Source organism: Drosophila melanogaster, chromosome X (assembly GCF_000001215.4).
Source record: "Drosophila melanogaster chromosome X".
Classification (NCBI taxonomy): Eukaryota; Metazoa; Arthropoda; class Insecta; order Diptera; family Drosophilidae; genus Drosophila; species Drosophila melanogaster.
The window spans coordinates 12,479,773-12,493,212 of record NC_004354.4 but is presented as its reverse complement, the minus strand read 5'-3'; the positions used below and the strand labels follow the sequence as shown (position 1 = coordinate 12,493,212).

Genomic DNA, 13,440 nt, shown 5'->3' with positions numbered 1-13,440 from the left:
CAACAAGGTATTTCATTCTAGATTGAAATTATTATTTCTAAAGTTATGCCAAAAAATTGATTCTTTTTGGACAAGAAATATATAAAATCGACTTTTTGCTAGAAATACAATGTAGAGCAAAAACTGTTTTGCAAAGACCTCCATTGTCGGTTATTATCATAGCTTGGCTAAGTTGAACCAGCTATCTAACGATCCCTTTGACAAGCTGAACAGAGAAATCTGAATACGTTGGATTTTCGAAAGTTTATTTCACTTTTTGCTATGCTTACTAACTACAATCGATCCATGGTCAAAATCGGAATGTTATCAGATCTACAACTTGAAGTACTTGGTGTAGTAGTCGTTGAAGAAGGAGTAATCGAAGTGACCGTAGTTGGTGTATTCCTTGTAGTTATAGTACTTCTCCATTGTATCCGCATGATAGATGGTCACATCCTTGAAGTACATGTTGGGCACGTGGAACTCGTACTCGTTGATTTCACGATCGAAGGGATATCCAAAAGGCAGGCTGTCCACGTGTCGAGCTCCGGATCCGATGCCGCACGAGTAGGTGTAGTCAAAAGTGGAGAACTGCTCGTGCTGTGGCGCCATGTATGGAACCACCATGAAGAACATTTGCATGGGCATGCCCTTCTTCCAGCCCATGGGCAGAACCAGACGATCGGGGAATCCGCAGTGGGGCTCAGTAAGGTCCAGCGGGTAATCATACTTGCCATCGAACGCCATCATCGTGTAGTAGTACAGCTCAGTGTAGGTGGTGCGATCCTTGACGGTCCAAGCGAAGTCCGTTGACTTCCTGGTGATCAGGTTGCTGCCCGTTTTCAGGGTATAGGTGAACTCATCGATTTCCATAAAGTTCATGCGGTTGTCCGTCAGCGAGATCATCCTGCCGTACTCATCGAACTTGGGTCCCAGGAAAGCGCGAATGACCACCTTCTCATCCCTGGCCGAATCGATGGTGTAGGTGTAGCTGAAGGGCTTGTGGTTCAAACGCATCTGGCGGGCAAACAAGGACTTGTCCCACAAGAATTGACCCTCGTGGAAGACCATCTTGCCGTTGAGCATGTTGGTCACATCGAAGTCAACCAGATCGAAGTAGGTAACCAGCTCGCTGACCTCCACATGCTTCAGTGTAACGCCCGGCATGAGAAGTTGCTCCTTGGTGTATTTGGGCAGATGGTGCATGAACTGGAAGTAGACCTGTGCGATCGACTTGTAGAACATATAGAACATGGGATCCCGCATCATTGTCTCGAAGTTTAGCATCACATTGGGGTACACCTCCATCTGATAGTAGTGGGTATCGGCGAAGTACATATGGGCCAGCATGTACCAGAATTGGAAGAAAATGTTGTCAATGGCATCCACATTGCCCTGCAGCATATTACCGATGATCTCAATGGACTCCGGTTTGCGCAGATCGATCATATGACCATCGGTCGTCTGGTAGTAGCCCAATTCGACGATGTTCTGGATGCGTTGCTGGAAGCCGGTGATCTTGTCCAGCATCTCAAAGTTGCCGTACGTCTCCAGTTCATAGTAGTTCTTGCGATAGCTGTAGCCAATGCCGTTGTAGTAGATCAATTGTGGATCGTAGCCCATCTCGATCTGGTGGAACCAGGAGAACTGAGGAATCTCGCCCAGGCCATGGGACAAACGCTCCATGTGGTATCGGCTGAGTAGCTGGTGCACATTGTACAGCCACCATTCACCGCGACGATCGTTCTGCAGGCCAAAAGTCTTGCCGTCCAGGAAGAAGGAGTAGTCCATGTTCAAGTAGTACCAGTAGCTGTTCCATCCCAGATCCTCGGTGAAGTAGGACAGCTTGGACTCCTCGTTGTAGAGGTACAGATCGCGGCTATAGTCCACCGGCATGTAGAACTTCTTCACGTCCTTCATCATCGTCAGCCAGTTGCTTTCCTGGTTGTACTCGTAGATGTTCTCGCGCAGTATGTAGTTGCTCTCACTGTACCAGTGCTCGCCCAGACCCATCAGCTTCCACCACTGCCATGTCTTGAAGTCCTTCATGTACATGTAGTCGCTGGTCTGGTACATGCTGCCAAATTCGTGTTCATATGTCTGTCCATGTCCGTGTGTCTTACCGTATCCGTATGCCATTCCTTGTTTGTATCCATGTTCGTATGAGGAGAAAGTTGGAATCTTGTGGTACACATCCATATACTCCTTTTCGTACAGGCTAGTCTTCATCCACATCTCATAGTCGAATTTCTCGGCCTCCATCACAAATTTGCTGTTGAAGAAGAACTGCGGGAAGATCTCATGGATGGCGGGCAGAACGAGTCCATGGAAATCATCGCGATGGATCACGGCCAGGGTCAGGGCATAGACGAACATGCCCTCGTTGAAGTGCATACGAGCGAAGGCCACATTGGTCATGAAAGTCTCCCAGTCCTTGGCGTAGTAGAAGAAGTTGAAGAGTCCACGTGCCTGCTTGGCATGGTGCTTAACCAGGGCGCCAAAGAACTCGCCCTTGGGCAGCAAAGCGTGTGCCTTGTGGGCCTCGAAGAACTTCTCCATGTACAGATCGAAGTGCTGCGAAGAATTGAAGGTGCATTTTGTGGTACTGACCACTCGGAATCCGCTTTCTTCTCCCACTTACCGTGTAGTGCTCCTTGTCGAAATAGAACTGCTTTCCCATCGCAATGTACTCTTCGAACATCAGCGGATCCTCCACGCGGTAGACGATCTCGAAGAGGAACTTCTGCTTCATCAGGAACGCCTTGTCAGCGACCTTGATGTCGTGGGTCTTGTGGTAAGCGGTCGCAGTGACCACGGCCACACAAGCCAGGAATGCGATGGCAAACTTCATCCTGGAAACTCCTTCTTTTGTTCGAAACACTCAACTTTAACTGCTCCGGATCGGATGCACTTGATGGATCCAATGCCTAAAGACTGTTGCCTTACCGACGCCCACGGGTCTGCTTATATAGCCACAGATTCCCGCGGTAATCGGAAATAACATATCTGTGACGACGGGATCAGGGATCATCGGGTGTATCTCAGGTGCTCGCCACGAACATCTGTTGCTACTGCACCGCAACAGCTTATCTCTGGACAGCCTACGTTGGTCCCTACATATCGAGTCCAGATTTGCATTCCAAAAATAGCGTTAGATTCGGTTCTTTGTCTGCAATTTCTGCACAAGTTTCAATCGCTTTGAATTTTAATTATTTATATGTATATAATATAGAGATATTACCAATCATATACATATTACGAACTAAAGTTAAGCATTGGCAGGCATTATTTTGAGAAAAGTGTGTACAACGTGGCGTATGAGCAATGTCATAACTTTGACCATTTGGCTACCACTCTATTCCGTTTTTAAAAAAGTTTTAAATTCCATATACATAACGAATTTATCAAGCAAACTTGTCTGCTGCTAAGAGCCTTAACTAGAAGTCATTAAATATCGCTTTAATTTATATATTTATATGTAGATGCAGATGAATTTCATACGTTTGTTGCATGCTTTTAGGCATTCGAACAAAATCATAATCTGTAATAATAGATTCTGTATCTAAGTTGGAAAATTGTATATGCCATGCTTATAAAACAGTAAACAAACTATTCATTTTCAGTTAATAAAACTTAACTTTATTCTGAAACAACGAATTTTTTTTTGTAACGATGCTGAATAAAATTTCAACAATTGCTTGCAATAACATTTTATTACAAAGCCAAAATATATATATAAATATCCCCATCCATATTATTCCTCAATTAAAACACATTAAAACTTTGATCGTTAGTTTAGCCATTTTATTTACTACTAATATCACTCAGTGTATATACATAGATTCGTTTGTGTCTTTGCTCGGGATTTGTGTGTGTGTTTGTTTTTTTTGTGTGTGTGTGTGCGTGTTTTTGTGTAGGCTAGATATATAACATATATCAGTGTATAATATCATATAAAATTGTGCTCCGTGTATAACACTAAAAAATGATAAAAAAAAATTTCGCTAGCTCTGTTTTACTCTTCATTTGCCTGTTGGAGTTGCACTTAAAAACTAAATACTTGCAGCTGGGGGGAAAATCGAGGATCGGGAATCGGGAATCGGGAATCAGGAATCGGGAATCGGGTGGGGCATAAATCTTGCGGGAGAAGGGTGTTGGATAAGGGTATATCTAAATAATAATCGCCTTATGCGGTGGGCAGATACAGACGAGATGGCGTCGCCAGGGGCACCTGAGGTGGCTGATAATCGTAGCCATTGCCGTTGCCATTTCCGTATCCGTTTCCAACTCCATTTCCATTTCCGTATGCGTTTCCAGCTCCATTTCCTTGTCCGTTTCCAACTCCATTTCCGTATCCGTTGCCAACTCCATTTCCGTATCCGTTTCCAACTCCATTACCGTAAGCATTGCCATTTCCATAGGGAGACGTGTAGCTATAGTCATCGCCACTCTGTCCACTGCCCCTCAGAGGACCTTGCGATCCTTGATCGGAGTCCAGGGTCTGCTGCAGGAACTGGAAACGGTTCTTGTTGCCCAACAGGCTGCTGGGATCCACGGTCTGGCGCTGTCCGGCAGAAGCCAAAGGCTGGGGTCTAAAATATATAAATATAAAATAAGTTTTTTATATTCATTATATCATTTGCAATAATAGTGTATGAAACTTCTGATTTGTACGCAAATGTGCTAGTTTGAAGAAGTTCTTAAACGTTTTTTTTGTAAAGTGTATTGGTTACTCACTCGGGAATGTCCAGATCCAGCTCGGTGATGGGATGATAGCCGAACTCATCGGCGGTGTAACGGGTCTTGTACCGCTTGCCATCGGCGCCGGTGAACGAGTAGGAGCCGCTGACCACGAAGGTCTTGTCGTCCTTCAGTTTGCCCACGCTGCTCACTTCGATGCCGTTCTGGGTCTTCAGTCTGAAAAAAAAGTTCATTTTAACTTTAGTAATGCTTCGTAAATTATTTAAAAAAATATATCAAATTACTTGATGCTTTGTAAATTATTTAAAAAAATATATCAAATTACTTGAATTTATTTGCTATGCATCAAAAGTTATTACAGATCTATAAACCTATGTTAAAGTAGTTTTCTTTTAGACTGCGATTCAACTTCATATATAAATATATAATTATGTTTTAATTTAGCCAAACACTATCACTTTATGAACTATATAGGTACCATAGATACTCACTCCAGCTTGAATTTCTTGCCCGAGTTGTAGTTCTGGAGGGTTTCGGTCTTGGCCTTCATGACATCGCCGCTAAAGTGCACCGCCGGCTTGTCGTCATCGATGTCCTCGGGCAGGGTGTAGATATCGCTGGGATTGTACTTGAAGAGGTCCAGATTGCGATCTGTCAGATGCTTGACATCGGCAGCGGCCAGAGCAGCGAAACCCAGAAGGATCAGCTAAAAGATAGAATGCCTGGTTAGTGCCACTTGTCACACGATGCATTAGTCATATCTGTGGATCACAGTCGTTACGATTTATTTTTTTCGCATTCGGATTTGGATACGGATTTTGATTTGGATTTGAATTGGGATTCGTATTTTGCATTTCGCATTAACGGGCAATTAATCAAAGTCGCGCGCGAATCGCTGGCGTTTCTGACCGCACAGCGTCGCTTTGTCTCGCAATTCTCTCGTTTATTTATTTTTTTTTTCGTTTTTTTTTTAGTCTTTTTAATTTTTTTTATCTATATTTGCTGTGATTTATTTGATTTGGTTTCGGGCCGAGGCACTAATCATAATGGGTTCCAACCGTTTCGATATTTGTCATTCGTCTGTTTTGACGTCGATGAGCTATGCGGCTGCTCAAGGTGATATTCAAACACTTTAGGTTTCGGACTTTCCTTAAAGTGTGGGTCATTAGTTCTTTAATTTGGCATACTAATTCTTAGGTAAAGCTTAAAAAAAACTAAAAAGCAGCCTCGCAGGAACTTCGGTTAAATTGATTTTAATGTGTATCTTTTGTTTGAGATTCAAAATAAGCTTTAAAGTCATTTCTGTGGCTTAAAAGTATTCACACTTTTGAAGGACATTTTTTGCGCGCACTTTCACTTGATCCTTTTTTTTATTGAGACACCACAAAAAAAAAAATAACTCATTAAATATATACTTTTCAGTACTTTCGGGCACTTACAAAACTCTTCATTTTTATGTGTGTTTTTTTTTTCGTAACGAGGACTAATTTATGTTTTTTTTTTTTTATTGTAGCGGCTCGGTTAGTTCCGATGCTCACAGATTCTAGCAAATAAATACAAACGATGCGACTTCTTGTTTCCTTATATATGGTATTATCAGCGACGCCGGCAGCGAAGTCGACAGAAATAGGAACCGGACAACGAACTGAGCCTCTGTCGGCGTCGCAGCCGCTTAGAATCAAAAAAAGCCAAAGTTTGTCAACGCTGAAATCGGTATGGTATATATGCATATATATATATATATATATATGTGTGTGTATGTGTGTGAGGAAGGGGATTAGCCCAGATGAGGGGCATCATCCATCGGTGAATCTTCAGCATCCAGAAGATGTAACATTTTACGGGTCTTCTGGACAATTCTCCCTTCTCGGTATCTCCGTTGCTGACGGAGACTGATCGCAGATCGAAAAGCATAGAAATCTGGTTTTCGTGGCAACAAAATTAGAAAACCGCCATCATCAAATTAGCATACACGTTTAATGATGATTCTCTTCCCTGAGTGTGTGTGTGTGTGTGTGGTGTGTGTGTCTGTGTGAGTGTGTGCATGTGCGTAAATTTAAATCTGCGTTAATTTTTTATAAAGCATGGAATATATATATATATATATATATACTAACTATATATATACTATACTAACTTGGGCGACCAGTTTATTTTAGCGGACACCCAAGTTCCAAGTTCCGAAAGTGCCGCTGAATGGAACCCGCAAATCTTTCATCCGTTTCTTCAGCGGAAAGAGGCGATGATGATTCTTCACCACTGATAAGATGCCCCATTCTCATTCTTCGGTTTCATATGCTAATATGCATATCAGTCAGCCTTCGCTTAATTAGCCGTTTCGTTTTCGGTCTTATCAAAATTTATCAAATGCGATTCTTCTGGCGGATCAGTGTCTGTCTTGGTGTCTTCGGTGCTTGGTGTCTTGGGATCTTCTTAAGAGATCGTGAGATCTTGGGCTCAAAAATGCCATTTAACCATTTCGGACCGCACAGGGTCATCGGATTTTCGCTTTCGGTAGCTTTTCAGCGTTTTGTATTTCCATCATTTGCATAGTTATTGGTTACACTAATGGCTCCATTTATGAAACTCTTTGTTTGGTCTTCTAAATCTTCCGAATTTACTTGTAAATTGCATTATTGTTATTTGATTGATGGTTCATGTTTGTATTGGGTTCTCAGAGCGCTTGCCTTGAATTCTAGTTATCTTAAGATAGTTATTCATATTCCATTTTTAAGGCCCCATAAAAATGTAATGTTCAAAATTTACCTTTTTTTAAACTAGTTCTCGATTAATTAATATTTATTTCCTTTTTGCCAATTTTAGAGCTCTAAAAGTAAACAGTTTATACAAATCCTGATATATGACAATATGGCTTATCAAACTGTTTTGAAAAATACAATGACACACATATACACCCAAAATTCAAGGTATAACGAAAATATTGTATATTTTAAAATGTTAATATTATAGACATATTCTTTCGATTTTCTGTTTGCTAAACCTGGCTTGCATTTGAACATATATATATCTATTATTTTTGAACTATTTTTTGGCCAACTTATAGATATTATACATTTATTCCTGGATTGGCGGGTTTTGCAAACATATTTTGATTGAACACTGCATTTATGGCTGTCAGCAATCAAGTCTATCACATTTTGTCTACCCAACGCGTGGATGAGATTGAAATCAAACCGGACCGGACACGCAGCTCTAATGATAATCGCTAATGGTGCTTCTAATTTAAGTTTTATGCTTAATAACTTAAACGAATGCCGCACGGCATTCATTTTTCATTCGAAAAGAAGTATCTCTTTTTTTTTTGGCCATTTAATTCTTCTTCTGGTTGGTTGTTTGATCTTCTTGGCCTAATGAAAACGTTTTGGCCATTTCAGCGACTTGTCAAATGTGTGATGGCTGTTAGTTAGTTAGTTCGTCTGGCTCAACCAACTGAGTTCGCCTTGGAAATTAACCTGGTGTTTCTGATGTTTGATGTCTGCTATTTCGTCCGTGTCTTTGATATCAAATCGCATTTGTTATGCATACTTGCACACGCCCCAGAGTCTTGTCTTTTGATCTGTGAGTCGATCTTGATGGCTCACTTAGAGACCAGGTCCAAGCAAACGAGTTAACAAAAAGTCAGCCCAAAAGGGAGTGTCCGTCCAATCGAACTGACTTATCATCTCGATCTATCACCCCATTAATTGTCATCGCCTTAATTCCAAGTAAAAGGCTGCAGCTGCCGTATTAATTACCATGCGATTAACGTGAATTTTTAGCTATAGATTCGGCTTTACATTTGCCATTTGCATATGTGCCGCACAGAAAAGAAAAGAAAGTGTTTCATTTTTGTATCTAATTTTTATTGCGATCTTTCGTGATTTCTTTGGCAAATTAACAGATCGAACAACTTGTTACGCAGCCCCCAGTTCCCTCGTTTCGCCGAACGCTTTGAATTTTGCCGATTTTCGGAATTGTGCCCCATTATCTGGGGTATTATGAATTTTGAACGAATTTTGAGAAGTATTTTCCATTCGATATCAATCCAAAAACAAGACAAATTATGTCATTTGCATTGAATTATTATAGCCTTAGCAAGTAAGAACTTTTTAAAGTGTTCGCTATTGTTTGAATATATTTCAACATTATTAGCTTTATGTTGTTTAACGCATTGTTTACGAAACTAGTGAATAAATAAAATTAAGAAATATATATATATATGAACATACGTAGAGCATTCAAATCTTCGTTGGGTCGTAAAATACCCATCTCTCTGTTTATTTTTTTCCCGTCAACGCTTAGCCAAAACAATAAAGAAAGAGCTGAAAAAAAAACGAATATAAAATAAATAAATAAATTAGCAATTATAAGGAGACAGAAACGAGATTTCTAAGAAACCAAAACATTTAGTTATGTACCATTCGTTTCCAATCCATTCGATTCGTTTCGATTCGAAACGATTCTTTTTCTTGCCCTTGAGCAATTTTGAGGTATGGATGATGTAAAAGTTATGTAAAACCAAAACCAAGATACGATTAGGAAAACACGCACTGAAATCAGTGCCTAAAATTGACCAGCATGACGAAGAGTCATTAAGTTAGACAACGAGTAAATATGTTTACGAGACAGATTGGCTCCACTAATTCTTAAAAACTGTGGGAATTTTTTACGAGCTGCCCAAACCACCAACTTTCATGGAAGCTTGTCATGAAGTAAATTAAATAAAACAAAGGTTAATTCAATTAGAAACTTTTATACAAATATTTCATTGATAAAAATGTTTGCGGTGTTGTGTGTTTTTTGTATGCAATTGATATGAGGAACTTATGGTTATATTTCGATTTCATAGGCACTTGTGTTTTTAAATTAATTCAGATTTATTAATGAATAGAGTTATGCATATAAGGCTCTGTTACCATTTCCAATTCATGTTTCTGTTCCAATCTCTCAATGTATAATTCGCACAATTTATTGGCCAAATTAAGCCGTATCTATCAGTGCATCTAATATTCTATTGATATGCAGATCGCATTGTGAACCTCTCCTTATAGACAGTTCCATAAATCTGGGCAGCTCCATTTCGGAGCAACCCATCACCCAAGCAATCTGATCGGATCTGCCTACATCTCTCTCTCTCTCTCTCTCTCTCTCTCTCTCTCTCTCCAGCGAACTGGTTCGTTCGATGCCGTCCGTTAATCCAACTGATTTGCATTGAAGCACATGCAGAGGAACCCCATTTCTGCTCCGTACACATTATAGAATCAATACCCCTCCACCCTTCCCGTTCCTGGAATATTATTATAATTATTCTTGTAGGTGGCCGAACAACGCCCCTTATTTTTAATTTTGGCAATAGCTGGTTGTCATTAGTGGAGCATGTCCAGGGCGTGATTGAATCTGAATGGTATATTAAGAATCAGTTATGGCTGCACGTTCTGAATCAGAGATAGATATAGATAAAGTGAGCGAGACAGAGACAGAGAGAGAGAGAGAGAGATATCTGGTTGCGGCCATAAATAATATGTGGCTAAATCATATTTTACGGCCAACTTAAGGAAATACGCCATACTAAACTCAACTCGACTGGTAGGTAGCCCAGTGGTTGGTTCTACGGGTCTAGAACCCAACCGTGTAGCCGAGCAAACCAACTAAATCGAGTTGCGATCAGGTTCTCTGTGGTCTTTGACCGGTTATGCATATGCCAACTGAGCCGATCCATCGATCGATCGATCCAACCAACGCTCCTTTTTATGGCCGTTTTCTACGGTATTTTTTTTGTTCACCTTTTTTCCATTTTTTCCAAATTTTTTTTTTTTTTTTGTTTTATTTTGGTTTTGAGGGGGGGATTTTATTTTTGTTATTTCTGCGAGAGCCAAAAAAATAAATAATCAATGCGGATTTGCATAGTTTAAATAGAAAGCTTAACACGTTTTGCTTTTACCCCAAAACGTAAAGTTATCTGTCTCTGCGCTCGGCTTTTTGTAGTTTTTTCTTTTGCTGAATTCGTATAATTAAGACCAGTATTTTTTGTTTTTATATTTGGTTTTAGGTGAGTATTAAGTTCCTTTAAATAAATATGCAGACATACAGTGCGTTTCGGTGTTAAAAGTGTCAACGAAATTATGGGATGAAAGTAGATGCCGCAGTACCATATTTTACGCATTTTATTCATTAGGATACCTGTTCTAAATAAAATTAAATAATGTGCTAAATTTAGAATTAAATTTAATAAGATATTTAAATCTTCATTTTCTACTGATTCCAGTTTTAAAAAACAAGTTTAACACTGCTATTAAGTAGGCCATTTGTTCGAATTTAATTTAATGTGATATTAAATTCGAAAGGTATTCAGGCTCTGGATGATGTAATCCATTTTATAATACAAACATTTTTCAACTAGACATAAAAAAATGTTGAAAAGCTTAATATTTGAACATGAATATATGTTTAAAAATGTTTAAAACTTGCAATCACGAAACACACTGTTCGTCACTAAATTATTCCAGATTAAATCTAGATGGAGCTCCTCGGGCGTGATAACAAGTGCAGAGGCACAGGTTCAGAAATCAAGACCCACAGCTTAGCTCCAGAACCAATCCTAAAATATATGTATATACAAAAAAATAAATAAATAAATCGCAACCGAGATCGCCAGCGAGTCTAAGAGAAAACACATTAAAGTGAAGCTGTCGCCATTTAAGACCGCCATTCAATTAACTCTGCCTCACTAATTCCATTAAAGTTTTATAGGGATTATAAATCTTCAGACAGATATATCAAACTCGTATTGAAAACGGGCGAAGCCAAAAGGAGCATTGATGATCCATCTAATTAATAGTTGGTAGGAGAAGTTCGAGTTTACGACTTGTTTATTTAATAATTTATCAGAGTTTTCCGTAAAAACTGAGATCCGGTCAACTACCCACCATCACATAAAAATCTGGTTTTCAAGATAATTTTTTAGCTTTAGCTTGGCTTGTTAGCGTTTTGTGCGCACAAAGTCTAAAAATAGCACAGAAAATAAAAAAAAAATATTTTTTGGAAAACACTTTTGGGCGCCCTTGTCAACGCTAATGCGGCGCCAAGGGCAACAATTGATTGGGAACTGTGTCAATCATGATTGTTGGACGGTTTTTAAGGAATAATTTGATTGAATTTATGTTGAATATATTCTAAATTTCTTGTAGTTGGGGACTCACGTTTTATGGCTTTTTTTATTCTATGGCTGGGTTGCTTGCATGGATCTTTAAGTTAATTACTTAGATGTCCAGTAAAGTCCCCAAATAAGCCTGATTAATAATATTCAATTTCCTCAACAGAATCCTTCGGAATATATTTTTTCTAGTATTAAGGAAGTTTACCTTAATAAACTAACATCAGTTTATCAGAGTTATGTAATTTAACAAAAGCCTTCCATCCGGATATTATAGTTAAATTTTTCTTCATCCTGGTTCCCATTTTTATTTATTTTTCCAATCAATCATTTATTGCCTCAATCTCTACATCAACAAGTTCTTAAATTTCTTAATGATCAGCCAACTTGCTCAAGCTTTCAATTAAGTTGAAAGACGAATCAATCATTCAGCACCAGTTGTGCATTAATCAAGAAATCCCGGCCAAAAAAATAAAGGGGGGGGGGGGTATATGAGATTATATGGCTCTGTTAGATTTGGATCTATACGTCTGTATAATGCCGCACATGGAGTTACTCAGACGATTTATTAAAACTCAACGGAAAATCGAGACGCGGCGGCGAAGACACTTGCTCCACTTCCAAAAGCTTACAGCGCAGACAGCGCGACTCCACCGCATAAACAAACAATCACAGCATCCCCAACGAACGACCACAGTGATGGCACAAAGAAATAAATGAGAATCAGAAATGATAAAATATCAGATCAGAATAAATATAAGCCTTTAAAAAGGAAAAGTAAAATTAGACAATCTTTGTTAAATTTTTAAGTTAACTTAATAATAAGTAAATATTCTTAAGCTGAAACTAAAAACTAAATAAGGAACTAGGAACTAGCTATGAGCTACTTAATCTAGCTAAGAACTAGCTAAATTATGTTCAGCTCTGCGCAGTGGGAGCAAGCGAGATAGCGCGACAACGGCAGCGCGTGCGCGTTTGTACAGTTAGACACACATGCGCCAATATTACGTATACGTATACATCGTCAAATATTACGTATACGTACAGGCGCAACTGTTTGTATTTGTGTGGCGACGCGTGCGGCGCATGCGCAGCTTTTATTTGATTGTTGTTTTTTCGGTTCTTTTTTTTTGTATTAATTTTTGTTGACCGATGTGTCCTAACTAACCGATCTTTATCTTTATCTCCAAGCGTGGCTACCTTTTGCCCCTCTGCCGTTTACACATGTCGCTTTTTTATGGCCCCCTCCTTCCCACGGTAACAGAGCTTCTTCGTTATTCTTCCTGAGATCTTTCAGCTTACTCTCCGCCTTTTTTTTGCCATAAATTATTGTGGCTTTTGTTGCTTTTATTCGTTGTTTTGGCTACCATCATAATTTGCACCTGCACGAGAATCGCACTCGCAAATTAGGTGCGCTTTATTGGTTGGCAAAAAGAGAGATATGAAGGGGGTTTTTGGGAACAAGATTTAGAAATACAGTATCCGCAAACTGTTTGTGTCTCTGCCTATGTTATGTGTTTCATATCAAAATTCTTAAATATTTTATTAGTTAATGCCTATTGAAACGATGTGTTACAGAACAAAGAAAGTTTATACCAGGCTTTCTG

The 13,440-nt window shown here is 39.4% G+C and overlaps 2 protein-coding genes across 2 annotated transcripts; both read right to left on the bottom strand.

The window, feature by feature from the left end:
• Nucleotides 1–230: 230 nt before the first annotated feature.
• Nucleotides 231–2,922, bottom strand: Lsp1alpha (Larval serum protein 1 alpha). Its single transcript, NM_078583.3, has 2 exons — nt 2,621–2,922; nt 231–2,553 (listed from the first exon to the last, which is right to left on the bottom strand). Exons 1-2 carry the CDS (start codon nt 2,828–2,830, stop codon nt 313–315), a joined length of 2,451 nt encoding a protein of 816 aa, NP_511138.2. The 5' UTR covers nt 2,831–2,922; the 3' UTR covers nt 231–312.
• Nucleotides 2,923–3,764: 842 nt separating this feature from the next.
• Cpr11A (Cuticular protein 11A) lies at nt 3,765–6,243 on the bottom strand. Its single transcript, NM_132575.3, has 4 exons — nt 6,120–6,243; nt 5,172–5,386; nt 4,717–4,896; nt 3,765–4,571 (listed from the first exon to the last, which is right to left on the bottom strand). The coding sequence occupies exons 1-4, from the start codon at nt 6,129–6,131 to the stop codon at nt 4,166–4,168; spliced, it is 813 nt and encodes a 270-aa protein (NP_572803.1). The 5' UTR covers nt 6,132–6,243; the 3' UTR covers nt 3,765–4,165.
• Between the last annotated feature and the right edge of the window lie 7,197 nt (nt 6,244–13,440).